Source organism: Lissotriton helveticus, chromosome 9 (genome assembly GCF_964261635.1).
Source record: "Lissotriton helveticus chromosome 9, aLisHel1.1, whole genome shotgun sequence".
NCBI classification, from domain to species: domain Eukaryota; kingdom Metazoa; phylum Chordata; class Amphibia; order Caudata; family Salamandridae; genus Lissotriton; species Lissotriton helveticus.
Genome location: NC_136070.1, coordinates 1,165,526,674 through 1,165,553,372, shown reverse-complemented (window position 1 = coordinate 1,165,553,372; position 26,699 = coordinate 1,165,526,674). Strand labels below are relative to the sequence as shown.

General features: G+C 44.9%; 1 protein-coding gene across 3 annotated transcripts in view; it reads left to right on the top strand.

Annotated features, from left to right (window-relative positions):
* The window catches only part of PTPDC1 (protein tyrosine phosphatase domain containing 1), a 353,990-nt gene that overhangs the window by 318,530 nt on the left and 8,761 nt on the right, over nucleotides 1-26,699 (top strand). For all 3 annotated transcript variants that reach the window (XM_078661619.1, XM_078661618.1, XM_078661617.1), the window contains one exon: nucleotides 15,024-15,134. In XM_078661619.1, coding sequence (XP_078517745.1) covers nucleotides 15,024-15,134 — 111 coding nt within the window. The remainder of the gene's footprint in view (nucleotides 1-15,023; nucleotides 15,135-26,699) is intronic.

The following is a 26,699-nucleotide window of genomic DNA, read 5'->3' as shown; positions in this document are numbered from 1 at the left end:
CCTTCTGTCATTCGCAGAGCCATTAGCGCGCAAAAGCGCTACAATGGCCCTGTACTTGACCTGCCTGCAAGTCAAAGAGGCCACTTGCCCTCTGCCCTTTGTTATGCTGCAGGAAGGCTCAGGTTCTGGGAAGGGCAGAGAAGGGAAAAAAAACCTCCCTCCCTTTTCCTTCATAACCCGGGAGAAGGCAAGGACAGTGTCAACTTCTCCTGTCCTGCCTCTGGCAGCTGCCCTCCTCCCCTCTGTCTCTTTATTCCTCCATCTCTTTCTGTCTCGCTCCTCCTTAAGTTCTGATTTCAAGAGCTCTTAAGTACTCTCTCTTGCCTCTCCTTTTGAAATACCGAAATAAAGCAATACAGAGTGGTCAGCAGACAGGCCTGATTGTTATTTACAGCCACACACGTTAGCACCACTTTACAGAGTTTGCCAGTGAAAGTGCTACTTTCTTTCTTTCTTCTTTCTTTGAACAACATTGTTTTCCCAGGGTGGGGAACCATTCCTAAAGGGACTGAAATACCTGGTTGATGGATTGAGTGGAAATGTTTAATATTATCATTTTCAACTGTTTTAATTATTTTAGCTTATAAAATGTGTACTGCGGCTCTGTGTCCGGGGATGTGGTCTTTTTTAAACCAAACTGCTTACATTTTCAAAGGATATAACAAATGGACATTGAAACAGGCCCCTTCCTGGTCCTGTAGCCATGTCCTGAATTTTTCAGGCAAAAACACTTACAAATTTCTGAATAATGAGTTTTAAACTGTTAAGGTAACCATGTTGCTCCTGAATACATTTCACATGATTTGCTTATTCTTGCATTCCTTATGAGTGTGTGCTTTTTCTAGGTTGTGATTAATTTTTTTCAGGCAGCATTTTACTGTTGTCTAGTGCATAATTTGAATTTAGTCGCAGCACAATTGAGTTGTAGCTGAAGGCAGTGCACGTTTCTCTCAGTGGGGCAGTATGGTGTTCAGTATGGGAGAGGATGTGGCACTCTGGCCAGAGCCTCTGAATTCGGAACTGGAGCACCATTTTCAGCCTTCATGACCAGTCCACCAGACCACACTCCTGACAGAGCTCATTCCGATGCTACACCTTAGAAGGCCCGATAGACCTTGGAAGCCCTCATGTCTTAGCACTGGCAGGTGGACCCTAAGGGTGGCAAGTGTGAGTTAACCTTGAAGGCCTGTCCACCACAATCCATACTGCAGTTCACCTCCAGTCTTGCAAGCAGGCATACGAAGAAGCACACCCTAGATCAACAGTGACACTGAGGTCACAAGATCCTTGAGGCCAATCCACCGCACCCATTGGTACCTCCATTGGCCTTTTTCAGCAGTAGTGGTGCAACTTACCAGGGGTTGGCAATGTAGTATTTGCATGCACACCAAACTTAGGGGTGATTATAATGGAGGTGGGACCGCCACGTCACCCCGTCAGTGGTGGTCTCACCGCCATCGGTGACTGCATCACCACCAACCATATTACAATGGCGGGTGGTTCCCTGGCAGTCGGAAAGACCAACCGACACGCACTCGACTGGCTCCTTGAGCCCGCAAGTGCGGCGGAGGGGCTTGTGGTTCCTACAATGCTGGTGGTGCCTACTAGGCACTATAGTAGGGATTACGATACCCCGTACCCCCCAGCCTATCCATGGCGGTTCACCCGCCATGGAAAAATTGGCGGAAAGGGACATTGGAGGCCTGTAGCAGGCCTCTTTCCCCCCAGCCCCCAGACATGGGACCTGGTGGGCATCTAAGAAGCCCCCCTACATATCACTGCATCATGTGGCAGGCACCGCATTGTGCCTGCCACGTAGTGCAGTGATATATGTAACATGTCCGTTTTTACATTGCGGCATATGATGCAGCCAGCAACACCTGCTGCAATGTAAAAGATAGGCACTGCGCACGTCATAGTGGCGGTCGCATTGTAATGCCTATCGTGGAGCCGCCACCTTGGAGGCCAGCAGTCCCATTCCCCGATTCGATAGCGGACGGACTGAAGTCCACCTGCCATCGTAATCAGCCCCTGAGTTTGCAACTTCATGGTCTCTGCTTCATGCACAAACACTTGCAGCCTGCTTTCGGACCACTGGAGTTATGCAGCAATGGAGGCCAAAATTATGTTGCAGTGTTGACTAAATGATGCAACAATAAAAAGGCTGCAGCGTAATGCAGTGCATTTTATGATACTTTATTATTTTGACATACTTATACATACTAACAGCCTCTGCAAAGCTTTTGCCTCATTAGTACATGTGTAACATACAAATGTAGCAGTGGGAAAGGTGACCAGGCAACCTTTGTAAAGGGTCCTACACTTCACAGCAACATAAAAGACATTTCTTTCAGTAATTTTTGGTCCGTTTGAGCTACAAAATTGTTTTGGGTCAAATCGTTAGATTATGCAGCAGATCATGTATTATGTGGCAAATATGTTACAGCCATAGTTAAGTGGAAAACATTTTTCCACTTAACTTAATTTTGCCCCAGCATTGTAGTTGATCAATTTATAAGTTCCCCAAACCCAAAAGTCGAGATTGGGCACAATTTGCATTTTAAAAGCAGTCCTACAACACAGGGCTACTTTTAAACTGACCTCAGGCTTCAGCAGTGCACACATGCAAATGCAGAAAGGGCTGCTGGCCTCTAAACTGCCATGCCATATTATATTCTAGGGACTTAAAGGTAGTTCTAATCCCCCTGCCCTATTATGCACTAGGGCCTTACAGGAGAGGTCATGCCAATCATAGGGGTACCCTGACCCATAATACACCCTAGTGTATGTAGGGTGTTTTCACAGTATCTTTAAGTGTCTCTTTCAGAATAGCACTGGCCATGTGCCTGTTCAGGCAGAGGCCAGGGTCAGTCAGAGTCAGGTATCACCAGTACCAGTCAGCAAAACACTGGGGAGTGCCCAGGGCACAGGATGGCTTTGCAAAACTAAAGAAGCACAAACTCAGAATTTAAAACATAACACCATGGTTGGGGGGTTCTCTTTAATAATCCGAATTGATTTATATCCTAATGAACCCATTTTCCAACATTAGGATAATGAAAGACTGTGGAAAAATCATAACGTTCTAATCTATACCTTGAAGTTTTCATGCAGCTCTTTGATGATGTTTAATAGCTCACTGTTCAATGTTAGGATTTTAACTTATAAACTGCAAATACCAAAAGAATCTCTCAGACAAAAGCAGTAACTCACTGACCTATTTACATGATATGCATTTTGTGATCTGCGTGGTACACATTCTTTGCGGCAGGCATGTTACCCCACTGTGGCTACCTTACCAAGAGTCAAAACTACCACTAAACAAAGTTATCTGCACATTTGTATTGTTGCCTTAAAATTGCTGGAGTCCAGGAATATAGAAGCAGGTACTTTTCAAACCATAAGCGGAGAGAAGTTGGCCTAACGGCTAGGGTGCTCGACCTCGGACCTGGGGATCTGGGTTCGAGTCTCGGTAATGACGCCAAAACCTCCTGTGATTCTGGGCAAATCACTTAATCTCCCCGTGCCTAAAATTAATGTGTATCCTCATATAACGTAACTGGTACTATGTAAAGCGCTCTGATACCTGATTCGGTTCGGGTCTAGTTCGCGCTATATAAAACCCCCCCAAACAAATAAAAAAAATAAGGCACTTGCAAACATGACGCCCCCAACCTAAGTCAGCGACCTTTGTTTGCTTAGTGCATGAAGATGCAAGATTCATATAATTTTTTTAAACATATGGTCTGATTACTATATGAATGTAAATAACAATAAAGCATACATGCAAACTGTGACAACATGCATGCTTTTCTCAATATTTCACTTCGAAAGTATGCGATTGTATTTGTTTAATGGGTGGTGATTTGTATAGGGTCACTGGAAATTCCACAAGGTTGTCCCTGTCCCCCCCAGAATTTTAGTGTCTCCTACGCCCCTGCTGCAGGGGTCGGGGAGGAGCTGTTCTGCTGCCCACAGTCCCTGCGGCGCCTGTAACGCCCCCCGCTCCAGGACCAGAATTCTGAGGTATGGGGTTCATAGATCTGATCATTCCCGGCCCGAAGTAATTGCAGTTGTCCGAATTTGAACTGGATGTATTCCTCCGGGTGAAATACTGCCACTCGTACTGCGTGCCAGAGTATCTGAAAGTGCTCCAAAATGTCCCTCGTCAACAAAGCCTGTGCAGAAACAGTTTGCACTGTTTGGTTAGATAAAGAGCCTGCAATGTGTTGTTCATTAATAGCATACACTAACATATGTAAATTACGACGTGTTGAATTTGTGCATGCATTACAGATGTTGTGAAGTAGCAATTCATTTGTAAACTTCGACCGTGCAGAGTTGTAAATTATGCCTGTTGTAATACATATGCGATGGCTTGATAGTGTCAGGTGGTTCGATTACCTTTAGTATACCTCTTGGAAATTGGGTTGCTGGTTGAGGAGATGAGAAGCCTAATCAAGCAGCCACCCTAGTTCTAAATGAAGTAAAACCCTACACAAGAGAAACCTCACACCAACTTAGAAACATAATGTAATTTGTGATCCAAACAAAAATCCAATCAGTACAACCGGAGATATGTAATTTTGAAGTTTTAAGTAAAAAATAGTACCTAGAAACACAAAGCGCCAACTGCGGTTTTGTGGTTGTACTAGATCAGGACAACGTCATGAGTTAAGACTGACCGTGACGGAGCACTGGCCGGATGCAGGGACCAGGTTGGGAATGCTGTACAAAGTACCTTAAATCCTGGTTGCAGAGCATTGCGAGATCCAGCATCAAAGATGCATCGTGCAGCGGTGGTTCTGAGGAGCTGAGAGGCTGTGATGCGGAGAAGATGTGGCGTTCTGTGTCAAAGATGCATCCGATAAAACTGCAGGCTGCGATTCGAAGTCTAGCGTCCCGATACTTTGCACTGCAGCAGTTCCAAAGTGGCTGCGAGGAGATGTATCATGCTGAATAGGATCTGTTTACAGGACCACAGCTGGGCTGGCAGAGCACCTTCAGACCCACTTAATAGGATCCCAGACTAGAATGGCACAACTTGGGGGCAAGTCCCGCAGCAAGTAGAGTCTAGGTGCTGGGTTCAAGGTGGTTGTAGCCTTCTCTATTCCTGAGGTTCTGATCAGGAGGCCAGCCAACTAGCCCTTGCAGTCACTCTGGTGGTCCTGGGTTCAAGATGCAGACCCAGTCCTTACACTCAGGCTGCAGAGTACCAGTCCTTCTTGCAGATCAACACAGCAGTCCTTCTCCTTCTTCCACACAAGTTAGAGATGTTCTATCCTGCCAACAGCCATTACTCTTTGTCTCACTGTCTGGGAACAATATACAAATATCAACTGCTAGCTACACCTAGCCATGAGACCCTGTATACAGGCTGTAGACACCGAATGGTTGGGACAAGAAAATGCCAACCTTCTAAAAGTGGCACGTTCAGAACTGTGACTTCAAATTTGACTTTACCATTAAAAAGGCCTTTAAATTACAATTCTTTAGACACCAAACTCAACATTCCTACCTGCTTCCAACTGAAAGTTATCACTTATTGTAAGAAATGTGGTTATTGGTTGACTGGGGTGTGACCCTAGTCAAGCAGCAACCACGATCCTTGTCAGGGTGAGGCACAATCTAACCCTAAATGAACCTGTGCTCAACCCTCTGGTAGCTTGGCACAGAGCGGTCAGGCTTAATTTAGAGACAATGGGCAAAGTATTTGTGCAACACTTCAAACAGTAATGAAGTGAAACACAGCGGAAATAGATTTCCACACTAGTTTAGAAAAATAGAGTAATTTCTAATAAATAAAACAAGACCAAAAAAACATAAATCCAATCACTAGTACCCCAGATGTGCAATCTAAAAGATTTTAGTGAAAATAGCGCCAAAAAGCACAAAGCGCCAACTGTGGATTTCTGGCCACGCCTGGAAAGGACCCTAAATCCTGTTTTGCAGAGCGTTGTGAGGATCTGCTTTGAAATTCTGTTGCACAGCCGAAGCGATGCATCGGTTCTGAGATGCAGAGAGCTTGCAATGCGTGGACCTGCGTCATCGTCGAGGATCCTGTTGCAATTTTCCGCTGTTGAATGAGGTCACGATCCGGGTGTTTGGGCGCTATATTAATAACTTTTTTAATGAGGCGGGCTGAACGAGGAGGATTGTTTTACACTTTGCTGTCACGGTAAAACACTACAAACAGCGTAGTCTTTCCCGAGTAGGCACTATTGTTTCACTTATGCTCATTTGTTTTACTTTGCAGCTGTTGTAGGCAGTTTGGTTATTCATTTTATTTTCACCAATCACCTTTTTTATCATGATAACCAACTATTCATGCCATTGCTTGTGTGGAATCGCATATTCAAGCACATTAACATGATCCTTCTGGTGTGATCAAACTCATTCACGTTAGATACTCAGATAACTTTGCGCTTTAATTTGCACTAGCTGATGTAATGGGCATGATCTTCATCTTTCGAAAGAAGGGACTTTGTATCAATGTAATACAGTTGTGGGCTGTATGATGGTTAAGTCTTTTGTTTCATTTCATTTTTAGAACCATTGTTAAGGGATCCCTGATGAAGGGTCATGTTCCGACCCGAATTGCATTGGGTATATGAATATCCTATGGATTGAATATATTATGATTCATAAGGAGATATGGATTGTATTTGACGTTGACAACGAACAGAATGAAAATTAAGAGCATAAAGTGATATATCGAACTGAATTCAAAGTGTATTATCTTTATGAAATCCAATGATAACGAGTTGATAACAATTCCATTGTTATTGAAAATGTGCTCCAGCCAGCAAGGAAGGTGGCCCCTCCAGCTTTCTTGTTTTCAAAAGGTTTATGTTGCCAGGTCAAAATAACAGTTTAAAACAGCGCAAGAGACAGGCCTGAGACATGTTTAAAGGTCTACTTAAGTCGGTAGCACAATAAGCGCTGTGGACACACTAATAGCATTTACTTTACATGCCCTGGTTACATTTAGTACCACTGTACTAGGGGCTCACAGGTATACTAAATGTGCCTGTTGGGTGCAAGGCAATTTTTTCATGTTTAGAGGAAAGAACACACACATATTTGCACTGTTTAGCAGTGGTAAAGTGCAGAATCCTAAGGCCAACAAAAGTGAGATAAGTAAAAAATGGAGGAGGAAGGCAAAACATTTGGGGGAAGACCACCCTAAGGCTGTCAGGTCTAATACCGGTTTGTTTTATGACTGATATTATATTTCAAAGAACTAGCACTTTATTTGTACAGAATGGACATCACATGGAAGCTCATTGAACTTGTACTTGGTTGGCTTCTTTAAGAGTGATGGGCCCTCTACTGGACTGGCTGTTTAGTGCACCTGGCTAACCCATGGGAGGCTGGGGAGGTGGAAGCTGATTTTGCTGGGGCTGCACGAGATGGTACCACTACCAGGCAGCTTCTTCAGGAGTTAAAGCAGACCGGGGCCTATATTACATATCGGGCACGCTTTCCGTGGTTGCGTCGTAGTACTCCTTGCCGATTGGGAGAATGCACCCAATTAGAAAAAAATATGCTGCCCTGTGTGCAAGTGTGAACACTCACTGTTCGGACCTGCACTTAGGCCAATGCATTAGTGCAGGAGAGGACTATGGTTTGAAACCGTGGCTCCTTCTTTTACTGGAAGTGAACTGACCTCTCTTTTAAGAAAGGAAATAGCATCCTCCTTAACGGCGTACTTATGAAGGTCTAACTCCGTGCCCCCTCCTTAGTTTTGTGCTTCGGTTCACTAACTGTGCACCACCTCTATATGGTGCACAGTTAGTGTGCCTCCCAACAGCCTCTGCGCCCATGTGTGTGATATGATGCAAGTTCAAATGCAAAGTGTTTTCTAATTTAGCGTGAGGCCAAGCCAGCAAGTAGAGGAGGAAATACCCCATTGTTATTTTGATGGCGCAAAATATGCACCTCCATGATCCATATTATAGATGTAGCCTTTAGGCATCTATTTACTCCGTCTATAATATCAAAGTTCCTAGTGGTTGGAAGATTTGGCACAAATTTTATAATGAGCCCGCAGGGCACTTTCTTTAATACTGCCCCAGGATAGTTGGTAGTCAGGGAACGCTTGATGTATGATGCACTGCAGCTGGCTGACCTGCCTACTATAGGCCAAACATTTGTTTATTGTTTTAATGGCACTGCCTTAGACCATTAAAAAATTAATTGGTGGCTGCTCTTTCCCCCTGTGTGCATTCACAGTGGTATTAGATGTCTACGCACTTCTGCTCCCCTATGTGCATGCCCGCATTTACTACTATCCCAGGAGATCGTCTGTCTTATCTTCACCCAGAATCAGAAAAGATGAGAACTATACTGTCAGCAAGACCATACACAGGCTACGAATGTGTTGACATCGGTTTCCAAGCTTTCATTTGTTTTTTACATGAAAATGTATGAGACCTGCTTTGAATACAATGCAAAGACTTGTTGTTTAGACTTAATTACAGCCATCAAACAAGAGCACAACATCCAGGCTACTGTTAGAATGCTGAAAAGGTCTCTCCTACAAACCACTTTAGATTTTAATATTGGGAAAGAACTGAGAACAGGACAATACATAAAATGGACTTTGGGTCGGCCTTTTGCTCATGATTTCAATGACTTGTGTGTCCCAGTTGCCTGCTCTTGGTTCAATGTTTTTTCTCCCTATTCTTGTTTTTCCTGCTGTTGGAGCAAAGCTTTTTTAACTTTTTTTTCTGATGGATACTTCTAACTGCAGATTTTTAACTTTTTGAAAATTCCCAGACTCAGCCTGGATATGGAAAACTTAAAAGCAGTTCTCTTGCGTGCTGGTACCATGTAACTAAGCGTCGACTCCGTTCAGCTCTTAAAAGTGATGAGCAGACCTTCATATATGTACCACTCATGCTCTGACGTTCAGTTTCATTCTTTCTGTGCCTTCAGTCATTAAGCTGGAGTTCTGCTCTATCTCTCTGACTGTACTCTTGCAAATGTTCGAGCGTGTAAGGGACAGTTAATCTCCTAAAATGACAGGGTTTAAACCATGTAAGGAATGTCACAAATAGATTTTTGTGACTGATCCCCATGAGGTGTGCTTATAGTGCTTGGACTCGACGCACAACTCCAAGACCTGCGATGACTGCTTTCAGATGCATCAAAAAGCCATCTGAGACATAAAGCAAAGCTCTATGTGGCAGTGCACCAGAAGACTCTATGCTGTCTGGTTTTGGAGTGACAGGGGCTGGGGAAGTACCTTCACTGTAGACAGCCATAAGGGAAGTTGAGGTGTGTCCTGCCTTTTCTGGGAGACTCAGAACTGAGCTGAATAAACCTTGGCTGCATTTAGAGTGGTGGGAGGAGTTTTACTTACACCTGAATAGGCAGTGTCTTCTCTGCGCAATGCTGTACCCACCTCCTGTAGTGATGCTGCACTAGAGAGGCCAGAATTGGTTTGGACTGAGCTCAGAGACCCTTGCCACAAAAGGAACAAAGACAAAATGGGGCATAAGAAGTGGACCTTAAACCTCAGAGAATTAGATCACTCTTGGACTTAAGAGGAACATTTTACCAAGGAGAAGAGCTGTGAGGAGGAGTACCGCCCCTTTGCTGTGTGATTTGCAGGGATGGCCTACAGTTGCTGCTTCTGTCAAGGAAGGGGGCCAAAGACTGGACATTTGCTGAGATCCTGCTTGAAGAAGAATCTTCAAGGGTTTGTGTATACTGGCCTTCTTTTCTGAAGTCTCGGGACACAAAGATTTCACCACCAGCTCCCTGAACTCCACTGCTGGAAGTTCTGACTTGCTAGGAGGTACCTATACCAGTTTTGGGCCTCTGGAGGTTGTTCTTGCTGTTGGGAGTTAGAAGAAACTTAAAGAAAGCAAGAAAAACAACTTTGAAGCCTCCTGTGCTGCCCCGACCTGCACTGAGGCTGGGGGGCAACGCCCCGCCTGCACTGTAGCTCTGACGCCTGCTGACGCCCACAGTTGTCGGCCTTCTCGACGCCAGTGCTCGCACCGAAGACTTCACCACCAGTGCCAGGATCCTGTTATGCCGGAGCCAGTGACCGATGAGGGCGACTTCACAAACTCTTAGACTTCACATCGCCTCACAGGAACCGACAACTCACCGCCACGCCTTCCCCTGTCCTGGACTCCTCACGTCGCCTCCATGCGGACACGACACCTCGCCTCCCCGGGGCAACCAGGGACCGACCTCGGCACCGCCGCCTCACCTCCACGATGCTGTGCATTGTCCATAGACTTCATTTCCCATGGTACTGTTGTTTGAGGGTCTGCGTGAGTTCATGCCTAACGCCTCGCAGTCAGTGCCATATTTTGAATTCATGCCTGTCACAATATCGTAATAGCCCCAGGTAGTGCTATTTTTTCCTACAAGTGCTATTTCTGCAAGTAAATCTTTTACAGTTCTAGTTTGATATATGTGTGTTGAATTTCTGTCGGTTTGGTCTTGTTTGGTTTAGATGAAGATACCTTATTTTTCCAAACTGGTGTGGTGTCCTTTTGTTGTGTTATCACTGTATTACTGTGTGTTTTGAGTAGAAATACATTACACATTGCCTTTGGGTTAAGCCTGTCTGTTTGTGCCAAGGGGTGAGCAGGGGTTATCTAAAGTATGAATCCCCCTTACCCTGACTAGAAGCATGGGTCCCTGATTGGACAAAGATACCTACCTCTGCCAATTTGAGACCACTTGGCCCAGGTCATTTTAGTGGCTGCATATTGGGCCAGGAGAGTTTGGTACCTGGAACTTCTGGGCTTTAGCATCAGTCCTTCGTCAGGCTGCTGCTTCAGGAGGACCTCCTGTCACAGAAGCAAGGCAGGGTCTTGCCTGCGCACCCTGCATCTCCATTCATGGACATTGAGCAGTGACAGTTGATCTCCTTTGATCTTCCTCCCAAGGTGGCAGTTGTAATCCTAGGAGCCAGGCACCCTTCCACATAATCTGTGTATTTTTGGGTGCTGGGGCACATTTGTGGCTTGGTGTGGTACCAGCCAGTTGGAACTGTTGCATTCAAAACTGTCTGATGTGTTGCTTTGTTTTTGGCCATTAAGGTCTTGCTCTGGGCACAGTTAAGGGTTACCTGTCTGCATCTGGGACTTCTTACATTTGCTGGGCCACCCGTTACTGTTTAGATCTCAGGTTATGATGTGTTTGCTACAAGATATGTTTTTCCGATGTGTATTCATCTTGAACCATGCACAATTGTCCATTGCATCTACTCACCTTATAAAGGGTCTTCCTGGTTGCAATAACATCCTCAAGCTAGGCGAGTGGACTTCTGTTTCCTTGGCTCTAGCATCCCTCTGCCACCTTTTTACCTGACAAACTGGTGTTAAGGACTTGAGCTGCGTTCCCACCAACGGTGGCGACACCTTTTCATGTTAGATAAGCCATCACCTTCCTGCCCTTCTTAGCTCCTCCTCATCCATCAAAAGGGAGACTCCATTGTTTGGACCCCAACTGAGCATTTACATCACCAAGGAACATCAGGTGGACAATCAGCTCTTTGTGAGGTTCTCTTGGGTGAAGAAGGGCAAGGTGGTGCAGAAACGGGCCATCTGTCGATGGAAAGTCCTCTGCAATAACATCTGCTGTGAACTGGCTAAGAACAGCCTCCAGAAGGTTTAAATGCTCATATCACCTGTGTTGGCACACAGCTTGCCTGTCTTGGATATCTGTCTGGCAGCTACGTGTGCATCTGTGCACCTGTTCATGAAGCATTACTGTCTCAATTGCCAGGTGTGTAGAGACTGGCATTTCGCCTGCTCAGTCCTACTGGACTTTTTAGTCTAGGAATTACTGCTTTGCTATGTATTTACAAGGTGAAGAATCTGCAGTTAGAAGTATCCATCCGAAGAGCAAGTTGCTTACCTTCGGTAATGCTCTTTCTGGTGGATACTCTGTCTAACCCTAAATTCTTTACCTCATTCCTACTTCCCTATTCAATGGAATGGTCTTATCCATCTAGACCTTTCAATTTGCTGATGTCAGTGTGCCTGTCTGGTGCTTATATGTGGCTCAGTTCGTCACTCGTGGGCGGTTACAGTGTTGATTGAGTTACATAGCGCCACCTACTGGTCCACAGGAGCACTGCTTTTGAGTTTTCCGGATCCATTCTGGTGCCTGAAGATATTCACATGGTGAGGAATCTGTGATTAGATTGATCCACCAGAAATAACATTAGCAAAGGAAAGAAACGGGTTTGGTTGGGAAAGTTGTATCAATATCATTCCACTATTTGAGTGAACTACCTTCTCAGTTTTTCATTCGCACTCCATTGGGAGTGCAAGGCTTTCATAGCTGTCTGCACCAAAGTCTGCATTTATTGGTATTTACAAGGCATTTTCCCACAGTAAATTTCAGCACATTCAACCTGCTGAATTTCACCTAGGGAAAATTGGGGGGAGGAGGGGGGGGTTCTGTAACTTCTGTCAACCTTGTGTTTTTGATCCCTGTGTAAATAGCTGTTTGCCCAGGGATTGAAAAAAGTGCTACTGATATTTAGGGCCCAAGGATTTAACAGACACAACAAAGGAAAGGACAGTGTTATTTAACTCCTTCGATGCTGATGACGGAACCGCTCCGTCATCAGCTGCGATGGCGCTGTGCTGATGACGGAGCGGTTCCGTCATGGCCCGCTCGGCACGCCTACGCGGGGCTGATTCCGTGCCTGCGCTGAGCGTTCTATTGAGCGGGGCGGACCATGACGGAACCGCTCCGTCATCAGCACAGCTCAACCGCGGCTGGTGACGGAGCGGTTCCGTCACCAGCATGCGGCCGCCGCGCGGCCGCCCCGCCCCCTTAGCGCTGCGGCGGAATAGCCGCCGCAGCGAAGGAGTTAAAACATTGAATTTGAAGGCATTGAAATCAAGGGGTTCCAAGGCCATGATTAGTGTTGATGTTTCACATGTCTTTTTATAGGACCAATTTGATGCACTATAGTCTATGACAGTGTCATTGCTGCACAACTCTGGTAACCCTTTACAATACATATGTGACCAATTCATCTCTGTCACCATCCTGCTGCAGTCCTTCCCTGTTCCTCTGCAATACCAGGGCACCACTTGCAGCAACAGCTCAGGACAGGGAGCAAGACAGAAAAGTTAATCAGTAGTAGGAAGGAGGGTATACAGTGGCTCCCCACTAATGAGTGGGTAACTCAAAGCATGAGTTGTATGTTGTCCCCATTAGCACAAACGGCTGGCATTATACCTAGATCTGCTGGGCTTGGTCCATAGTTTGTAGAATCTAGCAGTGGATTACACAGCTGCACACCAGTGGTTGGAGGCCAGTATAATTTAGATTGCGCCGCGTGACTGGTTGCAGGTTGATGAGGGATGGTGCAACAGCTGCTGACATTGTCGTCCATAAAATGCAGCAAGGACTTTACCAATCCGTGAGATGTAAAGGATTGTTCTGTACATATGACTTGCAGCTACATGAACTATGTGGCCCCTAGGATAGCTCAGGTGCCAGGAACCTGCGCCTGTACATGGGATCCAGGAGAGTAGCTCGGCCGTCCAAGGCTTGACCAAAGCATGATTGTGTGGATCCGTTTTTTAAGAGAAACAGCTCTGCTGTCTGCAGCCTAAACCTGCAGTTCTTCTTGTGCATGGCAGTGGCGTAACATAGGCACCCGCAGTGCAGGGGAGCCCTAAGCTCCAGGGGGCTCCGCCAGCACAGTACCCTGGCCTGAGAGCTGCTAGGTGAGTTGGGGGGTGGGGTAGAAAGGCGGACCCTCCATTTACCTTGGCGGGGCACCCTGAAGTTTCTTTATGTCACTGGTGCATGATGCTCTGTTGAGTCATCACGTATTATACTGTAATGCTCCCACTTGTTATTCAGTGTGTGTTGAAAATGTTTTGTAAAATCAACTGTTTTGTCCCATTCTTTAAAAAAGTTCTGAGTGACGGGGAAGGTGGAACACCCAACCAGCCACAAAGGGGCGTAGCTTGGTCAGTAAGATTAGGGGTGTAAGCTTCAGATTTTCCAACAATCTCGCTGGCATTTCTTAAAACACATAATGAGAAGCAGGACACAATGGGGGCTGAGGAAGCAGTTGAAAGAAAGAAGAGTGCGGATTGTTAGGGGTACTTAAAACACAATTGTTTTTAAACTAACCGCGTTTTAAGGCAGAGACGAGAGACAAATAGTGTGTTTATTATGCATGTGTGTTTGTCTGTGTGTGCATGTAAAAATCCAGGGTGAAATCTGAAAGACACCTCACCATACCCAAATAAAAGACCTGGTGCCCAACTATTTACTACAGAATACATTTTCTAGGGGGTGTAACACCCCAAACCCTCCTCCCCCACCACGCCCTTGCCAGCAAGCCTTTGCAGAGAGGTCTCGCTCTCTCGCTGTGCCTGCTGTCGGCACAGGCTGTAGGGGTCTTGTATGACCAAACATGCCATGGATGATTTTGATTTGCAGTCCTGCCCTGGGTGGGTCCATGCCTACCCTGCATGGTATCCCTTGGCAGCCACCTTACTGTCTCCTTAAGAGGGGAGCTGGGTGTTTTTTATGTTGTAGACAATGAGTACTCTGCCCTTTCCTTTACCACAAATGACCCGTAGCTGATTTCAGTGTAAGCCCTTAGATCATTTTGCTCGCCATTTATTTTTTTGTTTGTTTTGCATTAAAGCAAGAGATTTAAGATGCTCGAAGAACCAGTTTTTAGTTATAAGACGTCATATAAGAAAACCACTACTGAAGTTGACATCCTTGTTGGAACTCTTAAATGGTATTGAGATACAGTCTGGCCTGATTCCGCCTAACCAGGCTGGCCACCATTAGCACAGTAGTGTTGAATCTGTATGCAGCTCCACTGCTGGACACGAAGTTTGATTTTCAACACCTTTCACACATTTTACAAACACAGCATGAGAACGAAAGATACTCGGATTATAATGCTCAGTGGTGTTGTAAAATGTGTACGTTTGTAATTCTTCAAATGTTTCACAGGAACGCGTTACACGTATGTTTTTCTTTTTCCCACCAAACAGGGGCAGCAGCAGACCATTCTTTGTATTTTGCACTGTGTTGTGAGCTTACACACAATACCAGCGAATATTGAAGAGGCCTTTTTCACGCGTGCCATTAAAGCGTTCACCAAGGCAAGTATATTTGTGTTAAATTTAATGGCACAGAATAAATTGTTTGCTTTTAGCTTGAATGCCGGCATGACCACAGAGGGCAAAGTCTTTGTGGTGTACTGGATGGAAAGTATCCTCTTATGTGATTGGTAATTTAACATCCTTTTAACACATTACGTGCTGAGCTTGACTGTCAGGTCTGCAGGTGACAGAGAGATGGCTTTGTACAGTTGATCGCGCAATAACTGCACTCCACCCTCACTTGAAGCGTAAAAGGCCATTTATTAGGACAAGCTTATCATAGCTCAAACATTTATTGAAAATAACATGAAACTATGTAACTTTATTTAACCATGATAACTGATACCCCTCATCCATTCTTCAAACATCTCCTGATACACTCCTCCCCATTCTTGCTGTAATCCTCTCCATACAACCCTTCTCACCTTTACAGCCCTCTTAAATATCCTCGCTTGACTTTCTGCTGGTGCACCTTGCATCCTGTGCTCCGCCCTCATTCACCTGTGTACCTTTCCCCTCACACCCGAGGGGTGGCTCTGCCCGTCCAAGACTCACCACCCCTCCAAAGTTCCACAACCCTAGAGACTTATAACCTGTCCTAAACTGGCATGCTTAACTCACCCCCTTCCCCCCTTCATGAGTGTAGGGTGGGTGGGTGGACAACATTTTTAATTCAAAATTCCCTCCCTAACCCAGTGGTGCGAGGTGCAGGGAAAGAGGCCAGAACTTCCCACTCAAATACCTTAATAGGTACCACAGGCCCACCCCTAAACCCTCCCTAATGACCCTTGTCTTTCACCCTGTCCCTGTCCCTCCGGCCGCGCGAAGATCCCGGGAGAAGACTGGTCTGCGACCCTGCTTCCCCCGGATCCCGACAATGTCAACATGGGAGGTGTCCAAAGGAAGACACAATGACTTGCTCGCACTTTTATCTTGCTCTTCTCAAAGGCCATCTTTCGATTGATTTTGATTATATTTAATACACTTCGGCCTGTTAGCTTTTGGTGCATGAGAATACTTAACAATTTTGTGCAGGGTTATGACTAAAAATGGTAATGTAAAGTACAATGTTTTGTGAACACAATTGGAACAATTAGAAAGAAGTTCAATAATTTAAAGACTGTGGCAATTTTAAATTACACTGAAAAGAGGGTCAGGGGACACACGTCTGATAGATTAAAGCTCTTGGGAGAATCATTGGCTTTCAATGTTCATAGGTATTATAGAGTAATCTGGGAGGAGCTTAGGTTTTGTTTTTTTTGTCCTCATTTGCCACAAACCTCAATAAACACCCAAGCTGTCCTTACCATATCTCCACATTCTGAGGAGTGTAGGTGTTATGTTGGAATCTCACTGTGCCTTCGGCCTATAAGGTACATTAACAGAGATGGATGTTAATACCCCCTCAAAGGGGGAGAGGTTTCTCTCCGACTAGGTCCGCAGGAGCTTAGGATATGTACAGCATGAACAAAAGGTAGTTGCCAATATTTGCAAAGGCTAGAGCTATTGGCTTTGCCAATGCTTGTTATGACTTGGCACAAACACCCCTGTAAATCTGAGCAAAGCAGTTAATCTCACCATGTATAAAAAAAAATTGGTCTCGCATTTGCGGGAGTTAGAGCTATTGGCGTTTTGAAGGACAATTGCATCAAGCATCTATTTTGCGATTCCTTATTAGCGAAAAATAAGGATTCGCTAATAAGAAATAGCAAAATGCTATGCATGAAGAAATCGCTAAAAAAAATTGTGATTTCTTAATATTCCTTAATTGCTACTCGCAAATTGCGAGTCGCAATTAAGGAATACCTCCCCATTCATTCCTATGGGCCTAGAGGCCCATAGGAATGAATGGGAAGACATTCTCAATTTGCGATTAGCAATTAGCGAATCGCAAATTGAAAATGCTATTTCAAGGGTGCAGAGGTGTCCAAAGGACACCCTGTTGCGCCCCTGAAATTAATCTGTGCACATATGTTGCGCACACACATTCCCTAAGGGCATGTGTGTGCATAACATGAAACTTTGAAAAATGCACAAAAGTGCATTTTTGAAAGTTTTTGCAAAATACCACGAAGTTCAATTTCATGGTAATTTGCTCCCCCTATTAGCGAAATCGCCTATTTTTTTACTTTGTTACACTGCATTTAAGGAATCTGAATTTGGGATTCCTTAAATGCAATCTCAATTTAAGGAATCTCAATTTAGAGATTCCTTAAATTGCGATTTTTGCATTTGGGATGATGCATCCCAAATCGAGGGGGACAGTGCCGCCGGTATCAGGATATAATCTAATCTAGAAAGACTACCATGAGCTCCCTGAGTGGAAAGTAAACTGTGTTTGCTCTGGATGCATTAGTCTCCAACAGTCTATGAGGCCCAATGTTTCCAGGAAGTCACCCAACCAGGATTGCGCAGCAGGAAGATCTCAGGGGGGGATAGCAGTCTATCTTGCCAGAATGAGTTAAAATCACCACCCAGTATCAAAACACCCTCCGGGAGACCCAGAACCATCCGCCCCAGGTCCGTAAACGTCGTGGATTGTAAGCCCGGGGGGACATAAACTGACACCAACGAGAGCGGTTTTCCCTCCCACCGCCCGACAAGTGCAACATATCGACCCCTGGCATCAAGGATCACATCGTCAACCTCGAGGGGGAGGGAAACCCTAAGCTGAATACCCACTCCTCTAGAACTAGATGTAAATCCAGAATGGGCAGCAAGACGATAACCCCGTCTATTAAGAGTGTGGCAAGTGTTTCCTATCAAGTGTGTCTCTTGTAGCAAAACGACATCAGGCGAAAGGCGCCGCAACTGCTGCATAACCACCCCTCTCTTTATGCGATCACCCAACCCATTCACATTCCAGGATAATACCCTCAACCCCCCATCCAGAGCCACAATGAACTCCCATCGCAAAACGAGCATCACACCAATGTCAAAGATAATGAAAGTACCTTGCCTTGAAGAAAAAAGGACAAACAATCCCAGAACATGTCCCTCCTTCCCCCCAAGGTTCCCAACACAACTCCCCCCGACCCTGCACCCCTGCACCGACTCAAAAGCCACCCCAATTTGCAGTGTGCCTGTCGCCCTAGCAATTACAAACAATGAACTAATCTACACAAAGAAAACCCCAGAGGAGGAAAGGGTCCCGCCATCCCCGCTACCTCCGAAGATACGAATGGAATGATCAAAAAAGTCAGTGAGCTTCGGCTGGTCACGTTGAATAGTGTTCCGGACACAGGCACAATAATCAGTCTTGGTCCATCAGTCCCCCTTCAGCACCACCAGCATGTTCCTGGCCAGCACGGCGAATCGGCAAAGTGTCCAACCAATCACTCGCTTCCTCAGGCCTGACAAAGAAAAATGTTCGATTGTCATATTCAACACGCAGTCGGGCCGGGAATAACATAGCATATTTTAGTTCCATGTCTCTTAGTCGCTGTTTCACACCTTGAAATCCCATACGTTGTTTCTGGACCGATTGTGAGAAGTCCGGATAAAAATTCACAGCGGCGTTCTCGAACTGCGTAGGGCCGCTTGTCCGTGCCGCCTGCAAAATGGCGTCGCGATCTCTAAAGTTGAAGATCCGTGCGATAATCGGACGGGGGGGGAAGGCCGGGCTTCGCCTGTCCCCCTGGCACTCTGTGCGCACGTTCGATAGCAAAGAATTTGCTCAGGCCCTTTGGTGCAAGATGATTAAGAATGAGGTCCTCCACTCGAAGATCAGTGGCGAGTGATCTAGAATCTTCCGGGACCCCAATAATACGCACGTTATTGCGCCGTGCACGGCCTTCAAAATCCTCCAAGCGACGAGCAAAAAAGTCATTAGCAGATCTAAGATTGCGCACTTCAGTTTGCAAGTCGGACACATCCGTGGTGAGGCTGGATGTCTTCAGGTCCAATGACTTCACTTTCTCATTCGTCTTGGCCAGATCAGTTCGAATGAGGTTGACGTCAATAGCCACTGTGTCCAACTTCAGAGCCAAGGTTTCATACTGCTGGCCAATAGAAGACTGAATACCAGCAATGGCGCCCATCACGTCTTGTAGTGTTAAGTCCGCCAACACAGCAGGATCGTCGACAACCTCCTCCCGGGTCTTAGGTGCGCCGCCAGGGGATCCTTTAGAAAGTGTATAGCGATCCATGACATTCGTCTGGGTTGAACCTCCACGGATAGTGGTCTTGACCTTCCGTTTCTCACCCTCAGGCTTGCCCGTCATGGCGAGTCGGGTGCCCCGGAGGGAGGCTTGGGGTCTGGTCCAAATGGCTCCTTAAAATTCACACACGGGAATACAGGAGGCAAAGTTGAGCCAAGTGGAGTCCACAGCCAAACAGTCGCCCGCTCGAAACTCAATGAGCTGGCATCGGGGCTCGTCCGATCAACAGACACACCGCATATATGAGGCAGTGCGCTGAAGAAACGAAACCGAAAGTGAAGTGAGGCTGTGGTCTGATCCCCTCAAGCCGTTGTTGTTAAATTACGACCCGGGCACTGCTACAACTCAAGGTCCAGGCTGTTCCATGGAGAAGACCGCAAATTTCAAGACGGCAAAACTCAGGGACCCTGCATCCGATTTTGACCCAAAAACCTGCTAGTACATCAGCCGGGTTGTGTCTTCAATGACCTTCCATCAAATCAGGATATTGTCCAGGATAAATGCGGGAGGCAGCGAGGGTCCTCGGGAGCCCTGTGCTCACGCGGCCATCTCGGATGCGCGCGAAGCTCCTCCCCCAGTGTGATTAATATTGGTTGCCTCCCGTCGAGTATTTACTGTGGAAACACATATCAGAGAATATTTGAATTTGAGGCACCATGAGATTGGTTGGTAACGGAATGCAGAAACAAAAGTTATTGCTTTGCTATTGGTTGACTTGGGCAGTATGTAAGGAGGATTATCTCACAAACCCCAAAACGAGTAAAATAATAAGCATTTGTATGTACAATACATAGCATTTAAAGGCTCAGTTGTTTTGGTGAACGTTTAAGGGGTTATAGATTAGCAAATAAGAATGTTAGGCTGTGCAGTGTAAAACTGCTGATTTTCCAGTGAAAATAACCCTAATTTTAAGATTGGACACAAGGTCCCTAGCAGTCCGAGCCACATCCTGAGGAATAGGGTTGAAGATTACTCATTGTTGCCAGATATAACCGTGTAGGTAGTGACCAATGTTTTCAGCCCTGAACCTGCATATTAAACCTAGTGCTTTATGGAAATTATATTCGTTTGGTAGAATCATAATGTATAATTAATGTACCCAATAGCAATGACTTGTAAGAAGAAAGCAGGAGGTGAGCCAGATAGATATGGTGTGATTTGACAATTCTGTCCACATAGCCTGCCAGAGCTGCAGACGTTTGAACTTGGGATCCAGGTTTGAGCCCTGGCTTTGGCTCAAAACCTTGTGGTTCTGGACAAATCACATAATCTACCAGCTCCTTATGTGAGCCTACAGCCTGTCTGTTTCCTGCCTCATCCAGCCCAGTGCTCCCAGATCAACAAAAGCTGCGTCCACGGGCTCCTTACGCTAAGCTACTGCCTGCCCGTGTTCTGCCTCACAGAGACTGTGCATGCAGTTCAACAGCCCAAGAAGCCCCCTCCGCCAGCTCCATATATGAGGCTACTGCTTGCCTGCAGTCCTCCTTCCATGCTGGCGCACGGGAAGCATGCCAGCCCGGGGGAATATTTTTGTACTGCTCCCACTGCCGATATGAGTGGATAACTGCCTCTGTTCCCAGAATGAGACGCTCATTAGGAAAAATAATCACAACTGGCCAGCGCTCGCCTACAGCTGTAGTCCGTTATCAGCAGCACATGCAGAGGCCTTTGGTCTTGAGGAGTGTGAGCAGAGTCCAGGGTAAGCAGAGCATACATAATTATGTGTGCCAGTTCGCGCTAAATAAAAAATGCAAAAAAATCCCCCCAAAGTATCGAGATGGTCTGTCCGCTGTGCTGTGGTTTACAGCACGGCACTATGTACACAGTGAGTTATATTCATGTCAAAGTCTGTCGTACGCCTGTTTAACAACCTCCTGCCAAGTATGATCAGAGCTTTTGAGTATTGCGTGCACCATGCAGTGTTGTGCTGCACTTATCCCCGGTGAGGAGGAAATAGGTAGGACACAACCACCAGAGCACATACGTTAATGGCGGAGGGCATGTGTAACCAGGACGGCTTCTTGAGCTTGATGTTGGGGCATTCTAGTACCGCAAACGGAATTCGGTAAAGCGTCTCCATTACTACTCAATGTCCGAGACTCACAGAACCAGAAAGTGAAAGAGGCGTCGGTGCCAGCTACCAAGCACACATGGCCCTGTGTCTGATAGAGACAAAAAAGAGACTATATTTCGCTATGCGAGAAACACGCCTTCTTAAAATTAAAATATATCTAATTCTTGGACACAGGTTTAATAATATAAAGCAAAACGCAGCTTTTTTTATAATAGTAAAATAACATGGATATGTCGTATGGCTTCTGCGAGTTTTGCGTATTGTGTGCACAATGCAGTGTTACGTACTGGCTTTACCCCCGGTGATGAGGAAGTAGGTAGAACACGACCACCAGCGTAGTAACACTAACCAATTAAACACACACTTGTATGATGTTCAAGAAACTAAAACCAGACTCTCCATGCTAAGTAAGCAAAACAGCGATATTGAAAAAAAACGAAATAACAAACAAGGGTCCAGGAGCGGGTGGCACGATGGACAGCAATACAGATATGCGTTGAGCACTGACATGAGCATAAAGCAATACAATTAACAAAAAAAAAAGAGTTCCCCCAAATAGCAGATGAGCTGTGTAAGTGTAACAAAGCTCTATTGGTCAGTGTTGCTCGGGGAAAAAAAACGGGAGTGATTTTGGCTGCCTAAACCAGTTACAACGATTCAGAAAAGGGGGTGGTGATGAACAGAGTGTCTGAATTAAGCAGACCACTCTTACCCAGTCCAAAGATCAGGGCTTGATCCATCACCGTTATTTTGCTCACTGCCCCATCCCAGCTCAGAACCTGGCTATATGCAAATTAGTCTGTCCCTGGCCCAGTGCATCATGGGAACAGGGCAGACCAAACTACCAAGCCAATTCTTCACCAGAAAGGAGACAAGCTTCCGGGGACCGGTTTCTGGCATTTCAGCCGTCATCGGCCCGGCTTGCTTGAATCCTGATGGAGCAGTGAGCAAGGGACTCATGTCTGAGTATACCCTGCCACACCGGAATTTGGTAAAGCGTCTCCATTACTACTCAATGTCCGAGACTCACAGAACCAGAAAGTGAAAGAGGCGTCGGTGACAGCTACCAAGCACACATGGCCCTGTGTCTGATAGAGACAAAAAAGAGACTATATTTCGCTATGCGAGCAACACGCCTTCTTAAAATTAAAATATATCTAATTCTTGGACACACGTTTAATAATATAAAGCAAAACGCAGCTTTTTTTATAATAGTAAAATAACATGGATATGTCGTATGGCTTCTGCGGGTTTTGCGTATTGTGTGCACAATGCAGTGTTACGTACTGGCTTTACCCCCGGTGATGAGGAAGTAGGTAGAACACGACCACCAGCGTAGTAACACTAATCAATTAAACACACACTTGTATGACGTTCAAGAAACTAAAACCAGACTCTCCATGCTAAGTAAGCAAAACAGCGATATTGAAAAAAAACGAAATAACAAACAAGGGTCCAGGAGCGGGTGGCACGATGGACAGCAATACAGATATGCGTTGAGCACTGACATGAGCATAAAGCAATACAATTAACAAAAAAAAAGAGTTCCCCCAAATAGCAGATGAGCTGTGTAAGTGTAACAAAGATCTATTGGTCGGTGTTGCTCGGGGAAAAAAAACGGGAGTGATTTTGGCTGCCTAAACCAGTTACAAGGCAGCAAAAAAGACTGACACTGCGCTGAACAAATGGTAAGTAGCAGGAGGGATCTACCTCCTTTACTGAATACTACAGGTCTTGCAGACAGCGCATGTGCGCTGCCTAGGTTCGACCTAAAAATATTGGACCTTTGGCAAAAAATCCTATGACATAAAGAAGGAATTGCATCCATGTCTCAGTGAAAATATATTTAGAAGCAGATAAAATCTGCTGTCACAATAGGAGCATATAACATCTGTTGTCACAGACTTCCATTTCAAATGAGAAAAGGGCTTCTTTGAAGTGCGTACCACACAATTAAACATAGCTACAAATGGCAAGAGGTTCAACCAGGACGACAGGGATGAGGAATAAATTAAAGTAGTACCTCAATCATTCTGCTATCGGCGGAAGGACTGCAATCAAGCTGAAGCAATTAGTTCTTGGTCCATTCTCCAGCTAACATAAGAAGCCATTGTGCCTGTATGTGATGGCCAATTGAGGGCAGCAAATAAGAGTGAAAATGAAGTCAACAAATCTTAAATAATAGCAAGCTGCACACCCCTTGTTGTATACAATATCTCTCACAGGTGAGAGCGCATTTGCTGTCACAGGCGAGACCTAAAAGGGAGTTTCAACCGGAATTCAGCTTGGAAATATGTTGGGTACAATTTTAAGGCCAGGTTTTCTCTGCCTCGATTCTTTATTGCGCTATAGGGTGTCAATCCATTCATGTTCTTGCTCCCTTAGGACAATGCTAATGTTCTCCATTCTTTTCTGGTCATTCAGTCTAACTGCCCTGGGACCAACTTTGCCCCTCAACAATGCCAATATATATTTTTTCCACCCTCCCAAGGTTAATGTTTTCAGAGTTCAAACACATTTGTCATCCCTGTGTTACCCTTACTCGTAATCAGTGATTTAATTAATGCATTTGGCACTTGGCGATCAAAACTAAGCCTATCCCGATACCCATGTCGGAGCTTTGCCGGAAAAACTGTACCTTCACTTTCAAGGTCAAGGTATTTGGAGTGCAGTTTCAGTTTAATGAAATGCTCATAACATGGTTAACTTTGTGACAATGTCTAGACTAAGATCCGTGGTCATATGCATTTCAACCTTGGTGTTTGATCAGATTCACAAAAGGTGATGAAAGGAATACTTGCAAATTGTCTAAACCACTGGCAGCCCATTGTTTTTCACCCATTGTGCCACTCAAGAAAGACTTATGCAAACCAGTACTGACACTGTTTCTCATGGGAACAATCTATCCTGAACACCAGGCAAGGTACCTCTCCAAAGGTGAACATCCTAGACTGCTTTAAGCCTTTTGAAGCCTCCCAAGTGCGGTATGGTTTGAATCATGTGGTACAGCGAGCGAGGGACAGATGCCTGGGCATAACCTTGACCACTTAGGGCCTTGATGTATGCATACCTCAGTCACCGGCATTCCTTCCACCAGCCCACCAGACAACTTTACTCCACATCACTCTCACACACATCCTGCATCTACAGACGCTGAACAAGAGTTGGATCATTCTCCTACTAAGCTGCCAAATCATGGAACAACCGCCTCAACCTTCTCCTCACTTCTTGAATTCCACAAGAAGCTGAAGACCTGCTTTTTCAATTAGTCTTCTTGCGGGACAATCGAGACAGCCTATATTTATGTGCAGCTTCACCACATACCTACTCAGTGCTGGATATCCTTGCGGGTGAAAAGCAGTGCTCTACATATCCACCTTACATTACATTATACAATCAAGTAACAAACAAAACACAGAGAAAACATATCATAGCAGTGCGTTATTCCCAGTAAAAATAGGCTTAAAGCTTTTCTAGTTAAATGAGCTCTCGATAATCTTTTAAATATTTTTAAAACTAGGAAATGTACATATATTCTAACCACAATGTAGCAGTAGCTGGAAATGGAAGAAATACTGTTTATTGTCTCATTGGAGAATGTGTCAGTTTCGGCTGGAACTCGTAGAAAACAATCTGGCATTCCACATTTTTTAAGCAACCTCACAATCGTGCAAGAAGCAATAGAAGAGATTCCCTTAGCCGAACCCAGGGCACACTATAGTATAGATCATTTACATTCTATATGGATGCATTTTCCAGATGGAGAGCTGAGATATGGCTAAATGTTTTTTTGATTTTAATTTATTTGCTGCCAGGATTCAACAAAAATCCCCCTGCATGAGATGCAATAAAATGATTCTGATATGCTTAATCCAGGATAAATGTGCTATATGGTGGTCTTCTGAAAAGATCTGTAACAGCAGATATATAAGAACTTTAGGCAGGCGGAGTCCAGATTATAACCCAAAATTGGTTTCAAGCATTATATTTGGGCAATAGTGTCATAAAAAGATCACAATATACTGGAAGCGGAAGGATCCGGACAGGGAGATTAGTTTACCATTTTAGGAGGGAATTGTCTATAACAGTTAAGACCCGCAAGGTTTACATTACCGTTTATCACAGGATTAAAAGTCACCACTAGCAAGGCTTTATATCAGTACACCTTTAGGGTAGGAAAAATGATTCTCCCCAACTCTTTCTTGCGCCAGTTATGTGTGTTAATATGGAAATTCCCTTAGCAATCAGAGTTTTATCGGTGAGCTGCAAAGATAGTTGAATTCCAAGGCCCTAGACAATTTGGTACCTCATGGCCATGCATTTAGTCTTACATTTATGTATCCCTAATGCCTTCTCCTTACTAAAAGCGTGTAATCTCTTCAATGATTGACAAATCTCAATTATTTTCTAAATCATGGCCACTTCACACGTCTTCCATGAGTAAAAGATTGAAAGTGGCCATGACTTTCTTGATTTTTACATTGGATGATTTAAATTTTGAATCCCAGCTTCTGTTAGCTTTCTGTCGTCCCTCAACTTTGGTTAGTGCTGCAATATTAACTAATCATTCCAGACTCTAATGGGAGGTAGGTGATGTCCCTACTTTATTGCTAGAGATATACGAGGCACTAGTTTCTTTTTTAGAATTTCTTTTTTCTAGAACTCCTAATTTGTTCACTTGTGGCTTCTGTACACATTTGTCTGCTGCTTGGTTGAACACATTTGATGAAACCCCATACACCCCATGAGGAAGGCATTAAAGAATAACAAACAAAATTGGGAAGCCCATTGAACTCTAATACATGTTTAATGCAAAAATCAAGCACATACAAAAATGATCTAAGTACAAATTTGCAATGTGATTGTGAATGGACCAGCACTTTGCTATCTGAGCAGTTGGAGCATATAATGCTAAATTCATGTTAATCATTTCCATCTTTTATATATTTTCTATAAAGCAGAAAGCATAGAATAGAACACATGACTGAAAATGAGACTCAGGATAGTTGCTAACAAGCAGGTGCCTATCTCTTTTCCACCAATCAGGGTAAGGGAGGCAGAAGTATGGATCCATTCAGCCTCCAGGCTGTATAATCAAAGATCAGTCGGAGAATGGATCACTTGAAACTACAGCACCAGGGTTTCTTGGTTTTTGGTGACCTTCTTAAAAAACTCTCATACACGCACGTAAGCAATGTGGTGGTATATCTTGGTTCTCCACCAAATTACGTAGCGTGGGTGCATCATCATAGGGTTTTTCTAGTTGTATGCAACCTCCACCCGGAGGTAACCACTGGATGAGTAGTAGTGTCCAGAAAATAGTGCTCCAAA